The following is a 25,376-nucleotide window of genomic DNA, read 5'->3' on the forward strand; positions in this document are numbered from 1 at the left end:
GAATTAATGCCATGGTTTCTTTTAATGAAGATTCACAAGTAACTTATTATATTAGATCATTGATTAAAGGTGACAATCACCTGGAGGTAGTATCCATGTTGCCCATTTGCAAGAATGACATAGTTCCCATCTTCCAAGCGTCTGATGTCACCATTTGGACGAGTAATAAACTCTACAAGGGACATGGCACTCTTTAGGGGACACTTGATCTCTAGGAGCTGTGCTGAATCCAAAATTCCATCTGGGCTTGCTCCAAACCAGGGATGGTCAGGACACAACACCAGGCCCCTCCGCTCTACAATGTGCCCTTGGGCATCCATGAGCTGTATGGCTTTGTCTTCATTTTCTTTCCCATATTTAGTTGCCTTGCTGCCCATGAAGGTGGGGTGCAAGTGTTCATTTATGCATTTTTGTGGGTTGGTAGTGCTTCGTTTGGGCACTCTTTTTGCAGTACTAGCAGTGAGTCGTAGCTTCCTTGCATCGTGCCATAATTGGGTACCTGGGTGTCTTCTGTCAACTTCTCCGCCTGAGCTGGGTTTAGTTTAACATATTTCTCAAAAAAAGAGAGGTACTTCTTGCAGCTCAGTGTTGTGCTGTGCTCTGTATGGGGCATTTGTAAGTCACACTGGCTCTGAGAAGATTCATGGTTTTCTATATTTATTCTGTAGCACCTTGAAAGAAGACTGTTTGTCTGCAGCTGAAATAGAGGGGCCATCACAGAGGAATTGATATAACTTTTAAATTCTTTGTGATCCTTGAAAAGTGTGGGATTGCTCACTGAAGAGGATGCAGTTGTGGGATCTAATGTTGATGTAGATGAGCCTTCATGAATCTGGTCTGCTTTATGACGTCTAAAATTTATGTGCTTCATTCCACTTTCTCTGTACATCAGTGCATGATATCCCTGTCTTTCCCTGTCTGACTGCATCCTCAACCTGAATCAAAAATTAATTCAGAATGTTAGACAATGTTTTTACACTGTCAATACAAAATGCTATTAACAGGATTATTAAAACAAAACAAACAAAAAAAACAACCAGTATGTACCTTCCACAGTATTGCAGCAGCGTGGCTGCAAGATCTGCCTTGTCCTGCAACACATGAACATCCAGCTGTCTGAATTTCACCTGATGTTGAAACTAAAACCCAAGCTCGGTGATAAGGTGCTTTAAGGCTTTGGCTGGGCTCTATGTCTGCTTTAAGGTAGAGAAGATTGTGTCCCACCTCTTTTAACAAAACGTGACCAACTTTATTACTATGGAGATACTGATACGCTTCTGAGCTTTTTAGATTACTCATCGCTTTGCCATCTGAAGCAACCGCGTTAATGACGTAACATTTGCCACATTTGAGCTGTGTCAGCTGATGTTCCCACATATTTTTGCCCCAAATGCTCGAAAAAGGAAGATTAGTGCCTATTGTTAGCATGAAAACAAAAGCCGGTTCCGGTTGGCGGCGGAAGTCGTACCCATAAATTGCGCAAGGCATCATGGGGGATAGGAATAAGGTGGATAGGGCGAATAATTGAACTTTAAGGCACATAATTGTACTTTTTGAGGGCCTGAAAGGTACATTTTTGTTCCCAAGTAGTAAATGGTACATATTTGTACTCTTTATTAATAATTTTAGGGTATACTTTCAGAAGATGGACAACAAGGAAAGAAAAAATTATAAAACAAAGTTATTTGAAGGTAACAGATTCAATATAGATATTACAACAAATGGCTATGGTAGAGTATTTTTAACGAAAAACAATTAAATACTGAGAAGTGGATTTGTGCGATTAGAAGAAAATCTAACATATTTAAATGCAGTTTGCATTATTCTATTTCATATTATACTGTGATTTTGCTCATATTTTGTCACACTGGCAAATGACTAGTACTTGTTCCTAGAGGCGGAGCTTTTTTCCCAAATTTAATTTGATTGGTTGAATCAGCTGTCTAATATGTACAGCCAACACCGATTGGCTGTCTTGAGAATTTGACAAGTTAGACTATTAAAATCGATCTTTTTACTGGTTTGTGGAGGAAGGCAAACTATGGCATTTACAGGTCTGTCAACCAAGGACCTATTAAGGAGAATTAAAGAAGAAGGCATTTGACGTGTCGGAAGCAGAAGCGCAGAGATTCAGAGGTAAGCTGTAAATTAAAATAATGTCCCATTAAAATTTGACAGACAATGTTTGCAATGCTAGCATTAGCGCTAGCTTAAAGCTCGTGCTACTACTTTAGTAAATGTGCTAACATTCAACCAACTTTAGAATTGTGTCTTTTTCCACTCCAAATGTATTTATATTTCACTATTACAGTAGCATTAAGTCATTCGAGTCAGTAGCTAACATTATCTCCTCCAGATTAGCCGCTTGATGTGCTATTATCGTATTGCGCCATTTTACTTCAGTTTAAAATAAAGTGGCGCGATACTCTAAAGGCAAATAAGCTAACCTTGGAAATGGTATGTTTGTTAGTTTAAGCATTTCTTTACAAACAAAATTAATAAATGAATTTTTATGCTATTTGCATTTTCAGACAAATTATGTTATTTCCTGTTGTGTTGGTGGATGAATAAGTGCTCTTTTGACTAAGTTAAATCTTGCCATTATTGTCAAATATATTATAAAAAGAAGACCAGAATATTGTTAGTCCAACCAAAATCTGACTTTTTGCCATGCATTTCAGATAATGATGTAGATGGTGATACAGTCGATTGTGGCCTCACAGAGAGCATGATTGCGGTACTTTTTCAAGGATCCTTCAAGAAGCAACTGAAATTTAATCAGTTTTTGTTCCAGCAAAAGGAGTCAACAATATCAATTACTTTAGAACCTGTGCCTCCAGAGGAATGGCAGCAAAGTTTCTTCAGCATCATCCAGGTAAATGTATGAATGCAAATTCACTTGTCCTCCTAGTTGTCCACACAGTGTGAATTACTAAAAAATTCATATTGCTTGGATTTATAGTCTCACCAAATGTATCAAACTTGAAACGTTGTTGGGAAAAAGTCTGTAAATGCATCCCAAATATTGCAAATGCATAATTTATATATTAGTTATAACCCTTTAAATTGTTACATTCAACAAGCAATAAAACATTTGTATTTAATTTAATTTGTACCCAGGAAAATAAAAGCCTTGTAACTAGTGTGGGACTGCCTTCTACTTTTGACATCCCGACATTCCCTAAAACTCTGCAAACAAAACTTGACAACAAAGAACCATGTCAGAAAAACCCAAAGGATAGACACACAATAATCAGAGTCCTCTATGAAGCTGTTGCACAGTATACAATGTGAGTTTTTAGTCTCGCAAAATTGTCTATATATCTTATTATTGGGGGTATGTTAACCTAGTTTTACAATAATACAAATGTTGAGTCAGAACTTGACCTCCATCATTTTAATTTTTTCTCTTGATGTTTTAGGTATCCCACAAATGCATAATATGTCCAGGCTGTAAAGATGTTGATTGTGAAGTATCCTTTTCTCAGGGATCTTGAGGGAAATGGTTATGTAAGTGAAACTGTACAGCAATGTATTTATTGTTAGAGATTAATTGTATAATGTAAAATTAGGGATTTTACAAGTATTCTAGGTTTTAGGCATACTCAATGTCTTTCCTGTTTGTCTGGACAGAAATAACATGTCAAATGAGATTCTGTTTAGATTCTCAGCGTACATAATAAATCGTTTTTGGTCATGCATGTCTCTCTTTCAATCAGCATATATGTCACATGTCTTTGAAGCGCAAATTTAAATTTGAGCGTGCACCGCTGATTGACAATGATGAAGTGAGACGCAGCAAGGAGAAGTTTGGGTTCATGGGGTCAAAGCAGCCTGTTGAATCTGCAAGAACAAGTCAAAGAAATATTTCCAAGGTCAGAGGCACAGTTAAAAAAAAAAGGAAAATAGTAAATTGATTTACTTGCTACCCAACTACACAATGACACATTCTTAATGTTCTTAGTATCCCAAATGGATTCATAAAAGTACCCAAATTCCAATATCTTTGGGTGTTTGCTGATAAACCCGGGATGCCCACCGTATTTACATATGGCACTCTTATTCATTGTTCTAAATTAAACAAATCACACAAGATTTGACATTAAGATCTATTAGTTTTAAAATTTAGTGGTCAGTGAAATCAGTCAGTGGATAGATCTTTAAAGAGTACAAAGGGATTGCCCATTGTAAATTTTACAGTTCTAAATACAGCATATTTAGTTCAATCAGATTTGCCTTTGTGGACATTATTCCCTCTCACCCTCATTGTTTAGGTTCCAAATGTCCTCGGTGAGGATCCGTTTTCCATTGAGGCTCATGTAAAGGTCCTACACAGCCAGTATGAGAAGGTGCAACCTGACACAAAAATCGTCAAAGACCGTATGCAGCAGACCTTTGCATGGCGGCGAAAGGAGATCGCAGATGGTATGACTTTGGCAGAAACACTTGAGAAATACCCTTTCTTAAGAACATCAAGGGGTGTAAGTGTCTTAAAATGAAATGGATTTTCTTACCCTGATGTGGAGTATGTTAGTCTAGACAAATGTGCTATGTGTAATAAAAAGGTTAGATTTATTAAAGTGTTTTCCTTTCCAACTTTGTCCTAAATCTTTATTCACAATATTTCTTTCTGTCTTTTACATCGTAAATAAAAATTTAGCAATAAAAGACTACAACAGCTTCTTCCGCTACTTGTGGTTCCCTATGACATGTGGCTTTTTAGGTGTACAGATGTTTTTCAAAACATATTCATTTTCATCTGAAAAGTTTAATGTACCTGAAAGGCCAAGATTTCACCAAAATTTGGACAAATTGTTTTCAACTAAATACTTAAGACTGCACAATATTTGTTCTTTTGCAGCTGTGTGATGAAGTACAACGTATTCATCCTGCAATGGAAAACATGCAACAACGATTCAGTGAAGGCTTCGCCTGTATTATGCCTAAAGTGCTTCATCTGACACAAGGGAAGTCTCCTCTGTACCAGCTCTACCAGCAGGCTAGAAAGGAGGCTCTCACTGAAGATGTGCCGGGTATACATCATATGATAATATCCATGCTGGGGTGTTTTCAGGCCTACACTTTAATTTCTAATTTCTTTTTAATTTTCTACCTTTTATGTGTTTATTGTTGATTTAGGTATATACTGGCAAAATTGATAAATTGTAAATTAATACTAATTACTACTTTCAGTTTTTTGCAAAACACATGGAAAATAAATTTGAAGCAATAAAATTCTGATTAAATCTCAAATATATCTTATGTCTTACAGATATTGACAGACAAGCAGCCCTTTTTTTTCTCCCATACATCTTCAGGGAGAACACTGATCTCTTTATCATGCTTGGAGAGGTATGTCTAACTTGCAAATGTCTGTTGGTCAACCTAACCAATTTATACAGCAAACTTAGTGTCTTACGAGTGTGGTCTTACCCCTCCTTGAATGGCCACCTTAACGTGGTGGAGGGGTTTGAGTGCTCGAATGATCCTAGAGGCTATGTTGTCTGGGGCCTAAATGCTTCTAGTAGGGTCTCCCATGGCAAACAGGCTCTAGGTGACGGGTCAGACAAAGAGTGGTTCAAGAACCCCTCATGACGACTACAAAATCGAGGCACGTGACGTCGCCCGGTACGGCGGAGCCGGGGTCCCACCCTGGAGCCAGGCCTAGGGTCGGGACTCGTCGGAGAGCGCCTGGTGGCTGGGTTGCTCCTCGCGGGACCCGGCCGGGCCAAGCCCGAACAAGAGACGCGAGACCATCCCCCTGTAGGCCCACCACCTGCAGGGGGAACCGTGAGGGACCGGTGCAAAGAGGATTGGGCGGCGGACGAAGGTGGACACCTCGGCGGCCCGATCCCCGGATGCTTAGGCTGGCTCTAGGGACGTGGAATGTCACCTCGCTGGAGGGCAAGGAGCCTGAGCCGGTGCGGGAGGTTGAGAGATATCAACTAGAAATATCGGGCTCACCTCCACGCACAGCGTGGGCTCTGGAACCCATCTCCTCGAGAGGGGCTGGACTCTCTTCTACTCTGGAGTGGCCTGCGGGGAGAGGCGGCGGGCTGGGGTGGGTTTGCTTGTCGCCCCCAGCTCAGCCGTCTCGTGTTGGGGTTTACCCCAGTGGATGAGAGGGTCGCATCCCTGCGCCTTCGGGTTGGGGAGAGGTCTCTGACTATCATTTCAGCCTACGGGCTGAAGTGGTAGTGCGGAGTACCCGGCCTTCTTGATGTCCCTGTCGGGTTGCTGGATAGTGCCCCTCCTGGGGACTCCATTATTCTGCTGGGGGACTTCAATGCCCACGTGGGAAATTACAGTGACACCTGGAGAGGCGTGATCGGGAGGAATGGCCTCCCCGATCTGAATCCGAGCGGTGTTTTGTTATTGGACTTCTGTGCTAGTCACGGATTGTCCATAATGAACACCATGTTCAAACATAAGGGTGTCCATCAGTGCACTTGGCACCAGGATACCCTAGGCAGGAGGTCAATGATCGACTTTGTTGTCGTATCATCAGACCTTCGGCAGCATGTTTTGGACACTCGGGTGAAGAGAGGGGCTGAGCTGTCCACTGATCACCACCTGGTGGTGAGTTGGATCCGCTGGGGGAGGAGAAAGCCGGACAGACTTGGCAGGCCCAAGCGCATAGTGAGGGTCTGCTGGGAACGTCTGGCGGACCCCTTGGCCAGGGATGTATTCAACTGTCACCTCCGGGAGAGCTTTGACCAGATTCCGAGGGATGTTGGAGACATAGAGTCCGAGTAGACCATGTTCTCCGCATCAATTGTCGATGCTGCCGCCCGTAGCTGCGGCCGTAAGGTCTGCGGTGCCTGTCGCGGCGGAAATCCCCGAACCCGGTGTTGGACACCGGCAGTAAGGGACGCTGTCAAGCTGAAGAAGGAGTCCTATCGGCTGTGGTTGGCTTGTGGGACTCCTGAGGCGGCTGACGGGTACCGTGAGGCCAAGCGTGCCGCGGCCCGGACGGTGGCAGAGTCAAAAAATCGGACCTGGGAGGGGTTCGGTGAGGCCATGGAGAAGGACTACAGGTTGGCCCCGAAGCGATTCTGGCAACCCGTCCGGCGCCTCAGGAGGGGGAAGCAGTGCTTCGCCAACACTGTTTACAGTGGGGGTGGGGAGCTGCTGACTTCAACTGGGGACATTATCGGCCGGTGGAAGGAGTACTTCGAGGATCTCCTCAATCCTGCCATCACGCACTCCCTGGTGGAAACAGAGGCTGGGGACTCGGGGTTGGACTCTTTCATCACCCAAGCTGAAGTCACCGAGGTTGTTAAAAAGCTCCACGGTGGCAAGGCTTCGGGGGTGGATGAGATCCGCCCTGACCCGTACCTCAAGTCTCTGGATGTTGTAGGGCTGTCATGGTTGACACGCCTCTTCAACATTGCGTGGCGGACGGGGACAGTGCCTTTGGATTGGCAGACTGGGGTGGTGGTCCCCCTACATAAGAAGGGTGACCGGAGGGTGTGTTCCAACTACAGGGGGATCACACTCCTCAGCCTCCCTGGTAAAGCCTACGCCAGGGTATTTGAGAGAGAAGTCCGGCCGATAGTCGAACCCCGGCTTCAGGAGGAGCAGTGTGGTTTCCTCTACAGGGTACTCGAGGGTTCATGGGAGTTTGCCCACCTGTCCACATGTGTTTTGTGGACATGGAGAAAGCATTCGACTGTGTCCCTCGTGATGCCCTGTGGGGGGTGCTCCAGGAGTATGGAATCGGGGGCCCTTTACTAGGGGCCATCCGATCTCTGTACAAGCGGAGCAGGAGTTTGGTTTGCATTGCCGGCACTAAGTCGGACCTGTTCCCGGTGCATGTTGGACTCCGGCAGGGCTGCCCTTTGTCACCGGTCCTGTTCATAACTTGTATGGACAGGGTTTCTAGGTGGAGCCAAGGGCCGGAGGGCGTCTGGTTTGGGAACCAGAGGATTTCGTCTCTTCTTTTTGCAAATGACGTGGTCCTGCTGGCCCCCTCTAGCCAAGACCTACAGCATGCACTGGGGCAGTTCGCAGCCGAGTGTGAAGCGGCTGGGATGAAGATCAGCTCCTCCAAGTCCGAGGCCATGGTTATCGACCGGAAAAGGGTGGCTTGTCCTCTTCAGGTTGGAGGGGAGTTCCTGCCTCAAGTGGAGGAGTTTAAGTATCTCGGGATCTTGTTCACGAGTGAGGGAAGAATGGAGCGGGAGATCGACAGACGGATTGGTGTGGCTGCCACAGTAATGGGGGCGCTGTGCCAGTCCGTTGTGGTGAAGAGAGAGCTGAGCCGAAAAGCAAAGTTCTCAATTTACCGGTCGGTCTACGTTCCTACCATCTCCTATGGCCATGAACTTTGGGTCATGACCGAAAGAACGAGATTCCAGATACAAGCGGCGGAAATGAGCTTCCTCCGTAGGGTGGCCGGGCACTCCCTTAGAGATAGGGTGAGGAGCTTGGCCATCCGGGAGGAGCTCGGAGTAGAGCCGCTACTCCTCCACATCGAGAGGAGCCAGTTGAGGTGGCTCGGGCATCTATACCGGATGCCTCCTGGACGCCTTCCTCGGGAGGTGTTCCAGGCACGTCCCACTGGGAGGAGTCCCAGGGGACGGCCCAGGACACGCTGGAGGGACTATGTCTCTCGGCTGGCCTGGGAACGCCTTGGGCTCCCCCCGGAGGAACTGGAGGAGGTGTCTGGGGAAAGGGACATCTGGGCGTCTCTGCTGAGTATGTTGCCCCCGCAACCTGGTCCCGGATAAAGCGGAAGATGACGAGTACGAGTACTTAGTGTCTTAAGCATTCCTTTTGTCTAACTTAAATTTTGAAGCTAGAATATTTCACATTAGATACATTAGATAATGCTGCGTTACAGGCTGTTAACTTAATTTCCTGTTTTTTTTCTTATTTACATTTTGCTTTCAAAGAGCGTGATTCTCCATCCCCATAACCAACAATTCACTTGACTAGCCAAGACTGGAAAATGGCCTTTACCAAGAGAGCTACCACCATTGTGAAAGCAGACAACGTTGTGGTTTGTCACACCCAAACAGTTGATGAAGGGATCATCTCAGCCTTCTGCACTTACTTTGTCTTCAACCTGGCATACCCAAGACACCTGAAGAACACCCTAGTGTTCCTCCAAAGGTACATTGCAAGAATAGTTGAGGATGGGGACCAGCCTTTACCCTTAACTGTCACCAGAAAAATAAATCTCTATTGACACTATGCCTCGTCCCTACCAGTGCCCCAAATGCCCAAGTAGAGCTTTCACCTTAATGAAGCTGATTCAGCACATAAGACTTATTCATGCACATGAAGCCAACTTTAATGTTACATGTGGACTTGATGATTGCCAGTCCGTGTTTACTAAATATGAGTCTGTTAGACGACATGTGTACAGAAAACATAGAGTCAAAATTATGTCTTGACAATGAATGTGATGAAAGCGAAAGTGAGCTTGTCATTGATGACTTGGGGGAACCTTTGACAGAAAACGTTATTGAAAATCCTCCCTCTTGTGGTGAGCTGTTAAATAGTTTCAAAGAAAATCTTTGTAAGTTCATTCTGAAATGCAGGGAGAAAAATCATCTTCCAGTTTCTGTTCAAGAGGAGATTGTTGATGATGTTAATTTTTTAATGTGTTTTTTCAAGGAGAATTACGATGCTTTTATTGGTTACCACATGCAGAAAAGTGGTTTTGATATCTCAAAATCTCCAGAACTGGAAAGTGTTATCCATTCTAATGATTTTTTTAGCGAAGCAACAAAGGCTATTCGATCTCCATATCTGATGAAAAATCACTGCAAATCCAAGCTTAATATGACTGAACCTATCCATTGCAAGTTAAGAAACTCAGTAGGACAAACCGTTGGCTCATATTCATATGTACCCATTGATAAAGTGCTGAAAAATTATTGATCACATGATGACATTCAGGATATCTTTTCTGAGCATAATCCAGAGATGGACAGTGAGTCTCTAAAAGACTTGTGATGGCAGCATTTTCAGACAACACCCCTTTTTCAAAGCTCATCCAAATGCACTACGGCTACATTTTTATGAAGATGAATTTGAAGTAGTAAATCCTTTGGGGTCAAACCAAACACAAACTATGTGCATTTTATTACAGTGTTGGGAATTTGGACAAAGACATAGATCTAAGCAGACACATATTCATTTAGCATTGTTGGTACGGTACTCATTTGTAAAGCAGTTTGGCTTGAATGCCATTTTGAAACCTCTACTAGCTGATCTTGAAAAACTTGCTACTGTTGGCCTTACACTGAAAATTAATGACACTGAGCACACAGTTTGGGCTGTGCTTGCAACTTTATCTGGTGATAACTTGTCACCTCATATGATTGGTGGATTTACAATGTCATTTAACACGGGTAGAATTTGTCACTATTGTATGGCTACTTATGATGATATTAAACACTTGTTCCAGGAAGACAGCTTTGTTTTAAGAACACTTGAGGTTCACCAGTGCCACCTTGCACGCATAAAAGACAATCCTGATGATAAATCAACTTATGGTGTTTATAGTTCCTCTCCTTTTGATAGATTACAATATTTTGATGTTACAAAACTTTACCACCAGACGTAATGCATGATCTGTTGGAGGGTGTAATTCCACTTGTTATGAAACTAGTTATTTGTAAAGCTCAAAAAGACAAGCACATATCAATTAAAGAGATAAATGAAGAACTGCAAAAAACATGCATTGGTCAAAATGACAAAGCTAATAAACCAGTGCTTTTCCCAGAGAGACTACAGAGAGTTGGTGTCACAGGATCTGCCTCAGAAATTGTGCCTTTTTAGGTTGTTGCCTTTCCTAATGGCACACCACATCCCACCTAATTGTAAATATTGGTATGTTTTTCTGTTATGCCGTGAGATTTCTGAGATTGTCATAGCACCAAAGTAGAGGCTGACATTTTTTCGGGAATCCCGCGGGATGGGAGACAGCATCAGTAAAGATCACGTGATTGGGACGGTACAGGATAAAAAATGAACGGGAGCAGACGGGAGCGGGAGCTAACCAATAGGAGGGAAAATAAAATAGGATCAATTGTCTTTGGAAATGTAAAATAGAGACTTTGTTATAAACTTTAAGAAAAAAAAACTTGAATCGATGCCGCCATTGTGTAGTTTTTTTCCAAGAAGCCTAAACTATAATGTGAGTCAAACGAACTACACGACCCACAAGCCAACAGTGCTCGATGTTTTCCACCTGCGTTCAGGATGGAGGGAGCAAACGCAGGTGGAGAACTGGACGTGGTAAAATTGGATTTGTAAGGTAAAGTCAGAAGTAAGGACTTATCTATTAAACTCATAGAGCTGACAGGAAAGTCGCAAATATCACCGAACTTCAGGAGAGTTGAATGTAGCACTGTTAACACGCAGTCTGCTGCTTGTAAAACGGGTTTAGTCGTAATCAAGTTCACCAGTGATTAAGGGACACTTGTAAGGCAAACGTGCAGATAATCCAATACTCAGCAAACAAGTGGTCCAACAGCAGATTCTGGATTAAATCAGCCCTGCATCTCTTCATTCATCAAACCACCATGTGTCAAGTCTCATCTGACCAATAAAATTGCTGCATGTGCGCTAAAGATTTAAGAGGTAAGGTACGGAAGCCCATGAGGGGACATGGGGAAATTTATTTATTTTGCGTCCCCACGCAATACTTTTGCGTTCGGCATTTTGGAACAGCAGCACAGATGACAAACTGCTCATAAAAAAACACTGATATGTGATTGATATGGTTTATTTGTCATATGCAGGTTAACACGCAGTAAACAATGCGATTAAATGCTTAGGATAAGAAGAACCGTTCAAATCACGATAAAAACAAAAACACTAATGGCGTACAAAAAAAAGTACACATCATGCAGCAGTAATAAGCAAACAAAGTGTCACAGATGTGGTTTCGTGCAGTTTTATTGTTCAGTAGTTTGTTTGACAGCTTGTGGATAAAAACTGTCTTTTAGTCTGATTTGAAGATCATTTTATTTAAGGCTGATTTCAAAATAAAACTCAATAAATCTCAAAACGGGTGTAGTGTTTGTTTCATTTTTTTGCAGTTATCTGGTTTGGAAACTATCCCACAAAGTATTGCGAAATAACGCAAAGACTATTGCGTGGGGACACAAAAAGAGAAAAAATTCCCCCCCTTGTCCCCTCGCGGACCTCGTAGAAAGGCTTCATCAAGGGAAGATATTAAATAAATATGTTGTGAAATAGAAAAAAATTGAATGTACCATTAAATGTACAATTTATTTAATACATCATTAAATATTAAGTGTACCACTAATTATGTCATGTCGTCTTTAAAATTATACTTAATTATTCAGTGGCACATTTAATTGCATAATATTCCATTTCATGACATAATGATACATTTATCATTATCTTGTTTGATATTTTATTATTTCTAATGATGTATTAAATAAATAAATGGTACCTTTAATTTAATGGCACATTTAATGTTACATTTCTTTCATGTTACATTTACTTCGCTTATGGGACATTCACAACATTTATTTATTTAATGATGATTTTATTGTATTAATTTTGTCCAGTTTGACCCTCCATTCTTGATGCCTGTATAGGAGGTCATGTCAGAATTTGAATCAGGTGAGCTGGAGCAGACACACATCTAAAACTTGTAGGGAAGGAGTCCCTGAGGACCAGGGCTGTGAACCATTGAGGTACAGTTTCTTAATTGTGAAGGTAATGCCTTTTTGCCCTTTTGTTCAACAAGTACAGTTCTCTTACTAGGTGCATTTTTCTTTCATTTCAGCAACTTGAAACATAAAAGTGATGTCATTGTTCAAAGGAAACAATCACTTAATAAATAAGTAAAATACAACTATGTACATTTTGTTTATTCAGCTAAGATAGGCATGGTCTGTTTCCTTGTTTGATATTTTATTATTTCTTCATTATTATTCTTTTTACTTTAACTGGCCTTTACTACAGCTAAAAACAGGGACCTAACTGGTCCTTCGAAGAAAGAAATTGCCAAAAGACTAAATGAAGAAAACAAAAATGGGAGTGGCACAGGAGTGGGAGTCGTTCTGAATGGGAGCGGGATGGGAGTGGGAGTCAATTTACCAGGAGTGGGACGGGACAGGATTTTTTTCGTTATGCTGGCCTGGGATTGGGATGGGACAAGACATTTTTCTGTGGGAGCGGGATGGGACAGGAGAGAAAATCCACTCCCGTGTCACCCTCTACACCAAAGGTGAGAAGAGATGTTAGATTTACTAGTTCAAGAGTTTCTGACAGAAATGAAAGATGTATTTGGTGATATTATTACTCCCAAGTGTCATTATTTGATCCATTATGCAAGACAGATGGAAATGTATGGGCCTCTTTGGTCATTGTGGTGCATGAGATTTGAGGGCAAACACCAATATTTTAAAATGGTGGCCTATAACTGTCGAAACTTTGTGAACATTGCTAAAACTCTGAGCAACAGACATCAATTTAAACAGTGCTTGGAGTTTTCTACACAGAATTGTCTGTGTGAATTTGAAAGTGCCTGGATAAAGTGTGGCAACTCCATTTTTATCTTTACCTGTTGAACTGCAGAAAGCCCTGTCATCTAATCACGATCTTTGTAATGTGGATTTTACAAACAAAGTTTTTCAACGTGTGTCTGAATTAACAATCAACAGTGTTAAGTATGCCATCAAAGATGTTTTCATCATAGATGTCCTGCATTCAGAGGCTGTGCCACTATTTTGGCAAATAAAATCCATCTTCAACATTGACACCATATAGATTCTTTGTGGGAAAATGCTGATCCCCCTATCGTTTGACCGCCACTTTCATGCGTACACAGTAAAAGTTGATGCAGAATGGACTTTACTGAAAGCAGGAGATGAAATGGACTTTCAGGCAAATGACACATACTCTGTTGATGACGTTTTGTATGTTACAGTTCGACATTGTGTGTAAGTTTCTAATGAAATAAAAACTTGAAATGTCAAAATAGAAAATAAAGTTTCATTTTGTACATTACTTGAGATAATGTGTGAGTGTGGTGGTTTGGGGTGGTTTTATACAGTAAAGGTCAATGAAAAGTAAGTTTTTAATGTTTTTTTTTCATTTTTTTTTTTTTTTACTTTTGTAAGAGGGTACAAGATTGTCACCAAAGGTACAATTCTAAACTTATGAGGTACAATCTATAAGGGTACAAGTAAGTACCCACTACTGAGGGTACAATAGCAGTACCTTTGAGGGTACTGCCCCAGTGACAAGCCTTTGTACCCTTAAAGGTACAATTAGGTACTTTTTTTTCTGAGTGTGCATGGTAGGTCCTAGATGTCCATGGATGAAAACGCTTCTATGGAGCAATAACCCAAAAAAGAAAAAGCCTGCACACAAATGTGCGGTACAGTTACACTCTTTTTTTTCTTTTACAATTACATTCTTTAATATCCCTTTTTGATACATTTATAAAATAAATGGTACACCAACTGCAGATGATTTTAAAATAACATGGCTAATCTCTGAACTAAAACATAAAAGTACAATTATATGGCCCGTTTTCTTCAAATTAAATCAATCCAAACACACACAACGGCTCGGATCTATGTTTAGTTTTTTTTCTAAAACATCAACAGTCAAGTCTGCAGGATGAGCAGCTGCATGGGTCATCTGTAGCTATAACACGTGGTAGCTGCTCAACTGATTAAAATATTTCACACGTGGAATCTAGAAGAACAGGTAGCTAATTAAACATGTCCCACTAACACCCTCCAAGATACTTTAGGTTAAAACTCACCAGAGGATATCTTCAACCTAACGAGTGCTAACGTCGGCTCTGCGGTTTCTCCCGACAAGCATCTATGTCCGTCAGCACACAACCGACGTGCCTCCGTTCGTCAGTGCACCCCCACGGACCTCTACACTATTTAGAAGTAAAAGTGCACAACCAGTGTGTCTGTGCTCTGTTCAACAATTGATATTTTTTCGAAATTGTAAACTTTTCCTCTCACAACACAGTGCAGCAACATGGGGTAGACTTCTTCTGCCGTGAGGTGAGGCGATTTTGGGTCCTCGGAATTTAGAGCTGCATCAACTTAAGTTTCATTTTACTTGTGAGGCATTCAGGCGGCTCAGAAAGTTGACTAAGAAAATAACCTGGGTTACACATTGTTTAGACCTCAGACATTTAGTTTGGTGTCCTGATGGATAAAGTGAAAGGGAACAACAGGGATGAGACCCAAAGAGCTGCCTGAGCCCATCAGAAAGAGCATTGCCACGGCATATGAGTCTGGTGAGGGATTTAAAAAGGAAAGACAAGAAATCAGCTTGAAGAAATCAGGTTCTTTGTACAGTTCCCTACTGCACAAGTTTTAAGGGAGGTGTGCAAGAGTTTTGCCCTCTAAGAAAAATACATGAAAAAAAGCCATAAGTTTGCCAGACAAAACACAGACAAAGATCAAGACCTCTGGAACAATGGTCTTTGGAAAGACAACTCCAAAATATTAAAACTAGTTTACTTCAACTAAATATGGCATTCCAGAATGTCCAAAGCTACCGCAACCTGTTGGCGGTCAAGCGCCTTGGAGCTCCACCAGTCCTTGGACCCCGGAAACAGTCACCACTCTATCTAAAGACTCTTAAAGGAACGACTCTCAAACAGTTTCTAACTTTTAACTCTTTTTAATCTATGTTAAGGCAGAGGAATTATTACAGAGATCAGCGCTGAGGCTCCCGTCTCGGACCGTCGCCGTCTGTTAGAGGTTGATGAAGAGCCTCGATAGAAGGTCCCATGTAGTTTTATATCTGGCACTCCAATGCAATGGATGTGTTCTCCCTCAGTGATTATCAGTAGACTATGTGTCACCATTGTGGTGACTATCTGTTAGATTGTGTAGTAGCAGGTGTCCATCCTTAATCTAAGTGTGCTGTAGCTTTCTAATCAACCCAGTTATACCAGCTGCTCCACTATCTACACCAGTGCCCCAGCTTCAGGTCATTTATGACAATCCTTGGGCCATTTCTCCCTGTAATGTGTGTCGATGAATGAGCATTCTTATCCTATTCTAACAAAAGGGAAACATTAGAACTTATATTTTATTTCACTATAGTATATATATATTTTTTTGCTTTAGAACGGTCTTCTGTGATGGTACCCGGAGCTCTCTCACCAGAGAAGAACTCATGAACATCAGGGCTACTACACCAGAGGAGTTATTTCCAACTTTTCTGCCTACTGCTCTGGAATTTTTGGACATTCTGGTCAAAGGTGCGCTCACCTTTGTTCACGCGGTGAAACGCCGGAAGAGAGGGAAACGGGCTGGGGTGCTGGTACGTCTTCGCCAGCGTGGACTACGAACACCGTTACCTGGAATATTTCTCTCTAACGTGCGCTCACTTCCCAACAACATTGAGGAACTACAACTGCTGTTGGGGAAAAACGGACTTTTATTCATCGGCAGTTTTGTGCTTCACGGAGACGTGGCTGTGTGGATTAATACCGGACTCTGCGCTTCAGCTAGCAGGATTCCAGCTCTACAGAGCGGACAGAGACACGGAACTCTCCGGCAAAGCGAAAGGTGGAGGAATCTGTTTTTACCTCAACAGTGGTTGGTGCAACGACGTGACAGTGATTCAGCAGCACTGTTCTCCAGACCTGGAAGCCTTCATCATAAACTGTAAGCCTTTCTATTCCCCCCGTGAGTTCGCTTCGTTCATCCTGGTCGGTGTTTACATCCCGCCGCAAGCTAACGTGCAGGTCGCACAGCGCATGCTCGCCGACCAGATACAGAGTGTGGAGCGGACCAACCCGGACTCCTTAGTTATCGTCGTTAGCGACTTTAACAAAGGTAATCTCACCCACGAACTCCCCAAATATAGACAGTTTATTAAATGTCCGACCAGAGAGGACAACATTCTGGATCACTGTTACACCACCATCAGAGACGCTTATCACGCCGTCCCACGTGCTGCACTGGGCCAATCCGATCACATCATGGTCCACCTGATTCCTGCATACAGGCAGAAACTAAAGCTCTGCAAACCTGTTGTGAGGACGACAAGGAAGTGGAGCAGTGAGGCTGTGGAGAATCTCCAGGCGTGTTTAGGCTGTACAGACTGGGATGTGTTCAGGACTACTACCAACAGTCTGGACGAGTACACAGAGGCTGTGAGGACAGCTGTGTACCATCATGCACCAGGGTGAATTACAACAACGACAAACCCTGGTTCACAGCTAAACTCAGAAGGTTAAGACTGGATAAGGAAGAGGCCTTCAGGAGTGGGGACAAAGACATATACAGAGAGGCTAAGTACAAGTTTGGCAAGGCAGTGAAAGAGGCCAAACGACTGTACTCTGAGAAGCTCCAAAACCAGTTCTCAGCCAACGACTCTGCGTCTGTCTGGAAAGGGCTCAAGCAAATCACCAACTACAAGCCGAAAGCCCCCCACTCCATCAACGACCGACGCCTCGCCAACGACCTGAACGAGTTCTACTGCCGCTTTGAAAGACAAAGGGACAGTCCTGCAACCATCCCCCACGACGCCCCCCAACAGCTGCAGCCACAATCCACCTCCCCAACCTCAAGAGGGGCCTTGGCACCTCCAACCCCCACCCTGAAGTTCCCCCCCACCAGCCCCCTACCCACGCCGAGGACGGCTCTTTCCATCCAGGAGAGGGACGTCAACAAACTCTTCAGGAGACAGAACCCCCGGAAACCTGCTGGTCCGAATTCTGTCTCACCAGCCAGCCTGAAGCACTACGCTGATCAGCTGTCTCCAGTCTTCACAGACATTTTTAACACCTCACTGGAGACATGTCATGTGCCAGCCTGCTTCAAGTCCTCCACCATCGTCCCTGTTCCCAAGAAGCCAAGGACCACAGGGCTTAATGACTTCAGACCCGTCGCCCTGACCTCTGTGGTGATGAAGTCCTTTGAGCGCCTTGTGCTCTCACACCTAAAAGACATCACCGACCCCCTCCTGGACCCCCTGCAGTTTGCCTACAGAGCCAACAGGTCTGTAGATGATGCAATCAACCTAGCCCTTCACTTCATCCTCCGGCACCTGGACTCCACAGGAACCTATGCCAGGATCCTGTTTGTGGATTTCAGCTCTGCCTTCAACACCATCGTCCCAGTTCTGCTACAGGAGAAGCTCTCCCAGCTGAGTGTGCCCGACTCCACCTGCAGGTGGATCACTGACTTCCTGTCTGACAGGAAGCAGCGCGTGAGGCTGGGGAAGCACATCTCTGACTCCCTGACCATCAGCACCGGTTCCCCCCAAGGCTGTGTTCTCTCTCCTCTGCTCTTCTCCCTGTACACCAACAGCTGCACCTCCAGTCACCAGTCTGTCAAGCTTCTGAAGTTTGCGGACGACACCACCCTGATCGGACTCATCTTTGATGGTGATGAGTCCGCGTACAGATGGGAGGTGGACCATCTGTTGGACTGGTGCAGCCAGAACAACCTTGAGCTCAACGCTCTAAAGACAGTAGAGATGGTTGTGGACTTCAGGCAGAACCCAGCCCCACCTGCCCCATCACCCTCTGTGACTCCACAATTGACACTGTGGAATCTTTCCGCTTCCTGGGAACCATCATCTCCCAGGATCTCAAGTGGGAGCCAAACATCAGCTCCCTCATCAAGAAAGCCCAGCAGAGGATGTTCTTCCTGCGGCAGCTGAAGAAATTCAACCTGCCAAAGACTATGATGGTGCACTTCTACACAGCCATCATTGAGTCCATCCTCACCTCCTCCATCACCATCTGGTACGCCGCTGCTACAGCCAAGGATAAGGGCAGGCTGCAGCGTGTCATTCGGTCTGCTGAGAAGGTGATTGGCTGCAGTCTACTGTCGCTCCAGGAACTGTACACCTCCAGGACCCTGAAGCAGGCAGGGAAGATTCTGGCTGATACCTCCCACCCCGGTCACAGACTCTTTGAGACTCTCCCCTCTGGCAGGAGGCTGCGGTCCATCCGGACCAAAACCTCACGCCACAAGAACAGTTTTTTCCCATCTGCCACCAGCCTGGTTAACAAAGCCCGGAAACCACCCTGACACTCTCCCTTTCCCCCCCTTTTTTGCTGACAGGACACCTGTAACCTGCAACTCTATGCGTTACATTAACGCTCAGCTTGGACTCCTGCTTTACTTGCACTGCCATAGTTGCACAATGATCACCTGCACTGTTGTATTGCTCTTGCATCTTATACTGCTCTATATTTACTCTCACTCACTTAAAACTGTGCACATATATTTATATTATATTGTAGATATGTTTATACTGTTTAATTTGTATTGTATTGCACCGACTACGCCAAAACAAATTCCTTGTATGTCCAAAAACGTACTTGGCAATAAAGCTTTTCTGATTCTGATTCTGATTCTGATGGGAAAAACAGCTATGAGCATATTAATAAAGGTTATTTCTAACAAGAAAATTAACCTTTTTACCAATTTGAAGCATACAGCTGAAAGTTTCATGGGTTGGGGGTTGCTTTGCGGGCTGCATGGTGACACAGTTGCTAATTGCAGTAAGAAGGTACCTTCTAATCTTGCAAGGATAAGCGGGTATAGACAATGGATATATGGATAAATACTTTGCTGCTGCAGCACATAACCAGCTCACCATTAAGGAATCCACCATGAATTCTACTGTATATCAGTTCTGCTTCAGCTTCCCTAAAATAAGGAAAGCTGAAGCAGAAGTGGACCCTGCAACATCACAACGATCCAAAACCATACCAGTAAATCCATAAAGGACTGGCTGATAATTAAGAAAATAGAAAGTCCTGGCCAGAGTAAAGCCTAAATCTTGATTTCATTCAGATGCAGTGGGGAGATTTGAAACAGACTCAGCATGCAAGAAACCTCTAAAACATCTAAAAGAAGGAAGAAAAAAAAACATCCCACAGCAAAAAGTGAGGACTCGGAAAACTCCTTCATACTGATGTCAGAAATTGCTAAATGGCTACAAGAAAGGACTCACTTAAGTTATTTTAGCCAAACTGTTAGGGTGTTCTAACTTTTCACTGAGCTAGAATGTCTGTGGCCATTAAAACTTTGCTTATATCTTTTGCTTAATTAGTAAAACAAGATTTATTTTAATTGCTTACCTGTAATTAAATTACTTTTCACTTGTTTTCCAGAGATCAGACATCGATACCCCAGCATTTCTTTTTAAAAGACGGAATGTCTTTTAGGGTATCCTGATTTGTCCCACATGACTCTATGTATTCATGTAAATGAACAAATTAAAAGACAATATGTTCCAGATTCCTACTAGAAATTCTATTTTGGCATTGGTTTTACTTTTAACTGTTTCTAAGAAACACAACAATCACATAATCTAACTGTTTAAACAGTATTTCTTATGACATGCTGCATGGTGTAGGTTGGGTGGATTATTCCCACTGATGGCATTGAATTTGAACATTCAGAAGGACTCTTTTTATATAGTCAGTCTTGTCCAGCTGAAGTAAGTTTTAAAATATTTCTGGTATAAATAAATGCCTGAGTTTGAAAGATAGACAGAATTTACAGCATGTAACCTTTGTAAACCAGCAGGTGGCAGAACAGGACAGCTTTATTACCAATGTACAATGGAACAATTCAATAGCACCAAAAAATGTTAAATAGTGCCAATATTAAATGAAGCTAAATTGTTTTTAAAATGGCTATGTTCAAAAAGCTGGTAAGTACCACTCTTTGTTGTGATACATTTTTTGACATTTTGATAACTGCAACATTATTTGAAACAGTAAAGTATTTCCAAAACAGTCACATCAACGAATGGCTCTGCAAAATAAATAAATGAAATAAACCCTGAAAATTAAACACAGTACAATGTTATAATTAAGTACAATAATTCAACAGTAAATAAACTGTATGAAACTGGTTTCCCTGAGACTGCTTTTTTCCGTAAGAAGATATTACTACAGATGGCATGAAATGAGTATGAGGCTCAATCAGCAGAAAAATTCATGCAACCATTTCTTTCAGTTTTATTTAAAGACACAAACACTAAACAGCTAACGATGCAATCATAATCATATGTGAAAGTGAAGCCCACCCTACAAGTGGTCTTTTTCCCTCATAAAATCTGAACTTTAGTAATAAAAATGACCTTATGAGAGGAAAAATTGTCAAATTTAGTAAGTTGAGAATTAGATTACAATACGACTTTTCTGAAACTTACATGTTAGAAGAGCAAAATAATGGGCTGAACTTTGTAACGCATTACACTCCCACTGTAAAACTCTTTTAAAACTAGGTCTAATTGTTATGTTTGGTGGTTCGGAGAAGGAGTCAAATGCTGATATGGACTGGTGAAAGAAAACTTTAATATAGAAAACAGAAAAACTTCAGCTGTTGTGGCACAAGGACAACAGGGCATACAGCAGGGGCAGAGAACAGGCAAACTGACACAGAAACTTGTCATTTGAACGGCCTATGAAAGAAAGAAACTGGCTGTGAACAATGACAAAACTAACGCATAAAAACTGAGGCAGGGGTGGAAGATGACTAAGAAACCAAATGAGCTAATCAGAAATGTTGAGCAACTGAGGCAAAGTGAAAGCAGGGAAGCTGAGGGTGGGATACTAATTAACACAAATGGAGCTGAACTGAGATACAAGAAAACTTATTACCAAGGGGAAAAGATAAATACAAACATAAGGGAACATGCTGGAATATACAGGCAACACAACACAAGAAATAAGTAAGACACTAAACTCAAAGAATGAACTAAAAGAATAATGAACAGAGAAATGTACCTATATGGCAGGACCATATAGAACATAATAGAAAAAACAAGCAAATGGTGAGAACAGAAATGGAAACTCAAACCTAACCTCAAAGGATCATGACAAGCGGAATAGAGTTAAACAACCATGACCTTTATACAGTAGTAACTCATGGTTACAGTATATACCAACTCAGGCTCAGACAGCAGATTGGTTTTTAGATTTTCTAAGTTAAATGACCAGCCAGAGCATTTAGCTTTTACACTCCTGAAACTCCTGCTGTTACCTTTCAGAATCCTAACACACATATTACAGTCTCAGGTCTTTTGAACTATCTAAACTTTTTTCTTTCAGCATTGTATTCAGCTTCAGGTTCCTGCATGAGAAAAGCATCCCCACAGCATGATGCTGCCACCACCATGCTTATCTTAGAGGCTTCTCTAACAAGCAGCATCAGTTAACTGCCACACACGGTCTTTTGCATGTAAGCCAAAAAATTCTGGTCAGAGCACCTTGATCCCCATGTTTGTGTTGAACACCTACAAGGCTTGTGGCAAACTTTAAATAGAAAATTGCACAAAGACATGTGAAGTCCACAACTAATAGTTATCATGTGGACATATCACTGCAGCTCCTCCAGAGTTACCATGGGCTTTCTGGCTGCTTCTATGAGAAATGCTCTCCTTGTGGGGCCTGTCAGTTAATGTGGACTGCTATGTGCCATTAGGTTACCAAGCCTTTTCTGTGCTATGTGAGAAGTTCAAATGTTGGGATATTGTTTTATAACCTAACTTTGCTTATATGCCATAGAGGAGCTTGTCCACACATTTATACCTGACCTGTCTGGTTTGTTGCTTTGTCTTTTTGATACAATTTGTTATAAAAAACCTCTGAGGCTTTCACAGAACAGCTGGCCATTCTGTCATTCTGGCCATTCAGAAAGCCATTTGTCAAATTGGATTTATTTGAAAGCTTAAGACTAAACAGGTCTGAATAATGCAAATGCATGCCACACATCTCCAAACTTTTTATGAAAACACAATTCAAATCCTGCATGAGTTTCCTTCCACTTGACAATGATGTGGTACTTTTTATTGGTCATTCCCAAAAAATGTCAATAAAATACTTTAAAGTCTGTGGCTGCAAGGTGATGAAATGTGGGAATGTTCATGGTCTTTTGTGGGGTGCTGTATATGAAGAAGTGAGACCATGATCCATGAGGAAGAAAATATGAGATGACTTGAAGCTTTTCATTTCAGAATCAATTTCTTAAAAGATTAATAAAGGGTGATGTGTAGGCGGGTAAAAAAAAAAAAAAAAGATGTCCTATATGCTGATGTGAAAGAATACATTGGTGATTATTCTATGAATATTATTTTGATATAGATATATAAAACCTGGTTCATTTAAAGACATCTTTAAAGTGTCTAGAGGAGAACATGATTGGTAAAAAAAAATAGACCTTGAATCTCTTGTTCAGTAGTTGTTTTCAGTCTATTTTATCCGTCAAGATAAAGACTTAATGGAGATGATATCAGATAAAATTACGAGAGGGCTTGAATCTGTAATTAACATCCTCTTGATGGCCATAAAGCATAGGAACATTACATTTTCATTGATTCTGATTGGGATTTTTATTTATGCTGTGAAAATATTTTTTTATCCCTGACCTCATTATGTCTTGAACAAATTTCAAGATAAATCAAATGCCGTACCTGATGTCATCCATGTATTATTTGTGTCTTACATCTAGGCATTGTGAGCCCTGTTTTTGCACAGAATTTAATTTTATGACATAACAGCTAGATAGAAAGTAAAAAAAAAAAAAATCAGTTCTTGCAGTATATCAAAGTATACCCAACCTGTGTTGGCTAAGAAAACCTCAGACTCAAATATTTATATTTCTTGTGTGTTATCAGAGACTCAGCAGCAGCTGCCTGCTCTAAATATAGTTTTGCATCTATTGTACCTGATTGCAAACTGGATGAATCCAGTTTTTGAACCTGCCTCCTGCATAGTAGAACATATACACAAATAACAGACCGCTTCCTGAGTGTGGGTGCATGGCCCAACGGACTGAGGCTGAGGAGAAATAAGTGAGCAGCCAGACGCTGATGCTGTTAGCTTTTGGGGAAGGAAGTCGTGCTTCTAAATTTGAACTTTTTTAACACATGAAGCATAAACAACAAGCTGCATGTGTCATAGGCATATGTGTAATGCATTAAAAGAGGAGCCCAAATTTGTAAAGCTTTAGGGAAGTTGGTTGAACTCTATGAAGTCAGTTAATCTTTAAGAGTCAAACAGCTGGCCTTATATAGTCATCTGGGCAAAAACCCTTGCTACAACTGGATCCCTTTAAGAGATAAACTACAGAGGTATTCATATATAAAAGGAGGCCTTTTACACAAAGAACCAGAAAAGCACCTCAGCTAAAAAAAAAAGGCATGAAAGGTGGGTTTTGCTTAATAAAAACGTTTTAAGATATTTCTGTAGTGCTTTTAAATTAGTTTTTACTATTTTGTCTCATGTACATGTTTCAGATCATTACATTTTGTAATCAGAGAAAGATAAACAGTAAACAGAATTATCAGTTTTCCATGTGAAAAACGAATTGCCCCTAAATCTTATAGCTGGTTGTGCAACCTGAGATGGCAACAACTACAATATAGTTATGAAAGCTGGCAATGAGCATTTACCATCGGCGTGGAGAAATTTAGGCCCACTCTTCTTTGCTGAATTGATTTAATTCAGCCACATGTGAAGGTTGTTTTTTCATTGTTGAATTTAAATTGGCATGTTCTTCATAATCATGCATGTTTGTTTTTGCTCCTTATAGTCTGGTTTCTTTCAATTTCCAAAAATGTGCATGTTGTCTCTAAACTTACATAGAAGTCTATGTGTGGATTTGTCTGGTGTCTCTCTGTACTATTACAAGAAAAACTTGTAAGTCAAGCTGTTTTTCAAGCCTATGAGACACAGATAAAAATGTTCCTCAGCATAGAAAATTATATTGCTTGTTTCATGTCAGATCATTTAACATTATATGTCTTATTGCATTAAAGTATTTTTTGTTGTTTCAGTTTTAGTTTTATACAAATAATATCAGTCAGTCAGTCACTCAGTCATTTTCTACCGCTTATTCCATAGTGGGTCACGGGGGAGCTGGTGCCTATCTCCAGTTGTCTATGGGCGAGAGGCGGGGTGCACCCTGGACAGGTCAAATAATATCAATCATGATATATTCTTATTTCAAACTGAACATATTTAGACTAGGAGCTTTTGAAAGGCTCATCAGCACTTAAAATACCTAACATTGGCTATTTTTACACAACCTTTTTGGTTTGTTTTCAATGTCAATCTTTGAAAGAGCAACAACAAAACAAATGCATTCAATTTGTAATGCATATAAAAACATATTTTCCTCCACTGATTATGCAATTTATGCCACCCTTAAGAACGTTTAGCGTAACATGTCCCTAGAATTATATTAGGAATAGTAATCTATCTTTGTTTTCCATAATTAAGTAGTTTGATTTGGAGGTTTGAAAATATACATGAAATTTTAGGGTTTTGTTCATTTTGTCTGCAACAATTGGAAATGCTCAATTGAAGCTTTCACAAAATACACATTTTTATTCCTCTAATTGTATAATCTTTTCAA

General features: G+C 41.7%; 1 protein-coding gene across 7 annotated transcripts; it reads left to right on the forward strand.

Moving 5' to 3' along the window:
* Positions 1–1,556: 1,556 nt before the first annotated feature.
* LOC124876465 lies at positions 1,557–10,677 on the forward strand. 7 transcript variants are annotated; one of them, XM_047379266.1, is made up of 9 exons: positions 1,557–1,691; positions 2,031–2,136; positions 2,682–2,875; positions 3,423–3,510; positions 3,744–3,875; positions 4,275–4,481; positions 4,862–5,033; positions 5,273–5,352; positions 8,898–10,677. In XM_047379266.1, the coding sequence occupies exons 4-9, from the start codon at positions 3,460–3,462 to the stop codon at positions 8,934–8,936; spliced, it is 681 nt and encodes a 226-aa protein (XP_047235222.1). In that variant the 5' UTR covers positions 1,557–1,691; positions 2,031–2,136; positions 2,682–2,875; positions 3,423–3,459; the 3' UTR covers positions 8,937–10,677. The 7 variants fall into 7 exon arrangements, with proteins under 7 accessions (XP_047235222.1, XP_047235220.1, XP_047235221.1 ...); XM_047379264.1 differs by having other exon boundaries at positions 1,558–1,691; positions 3,720–3,875; XM_047379265.1 differs by having other exon boundaries at positions 1,558–1,691; positions 2,795–2,875; positions 3,720–3,875.
* Positions 10,678–25,376: the final 14,699 nt, after the last annotated feature.

The sequence above is a fragment of the Girardinichthys multiradiatus genome, chromosome 11 (assembly GCF_021462225.1).
Source record: "Girardinichthys multiradiatus isolate DD_20200921_A chromosome 11, DD_fGirMul_XY1, whole genome shotgun sequence".
In the NCBI taxonomy this organism is placed as follows: domain Eukaryota; kingdom Metazoa; phylum Chordata; class Actinopteri; order Cyprinodontiformes; family Goodeidae; genus Girardinichthys; species Girardinichthys multiradiatus.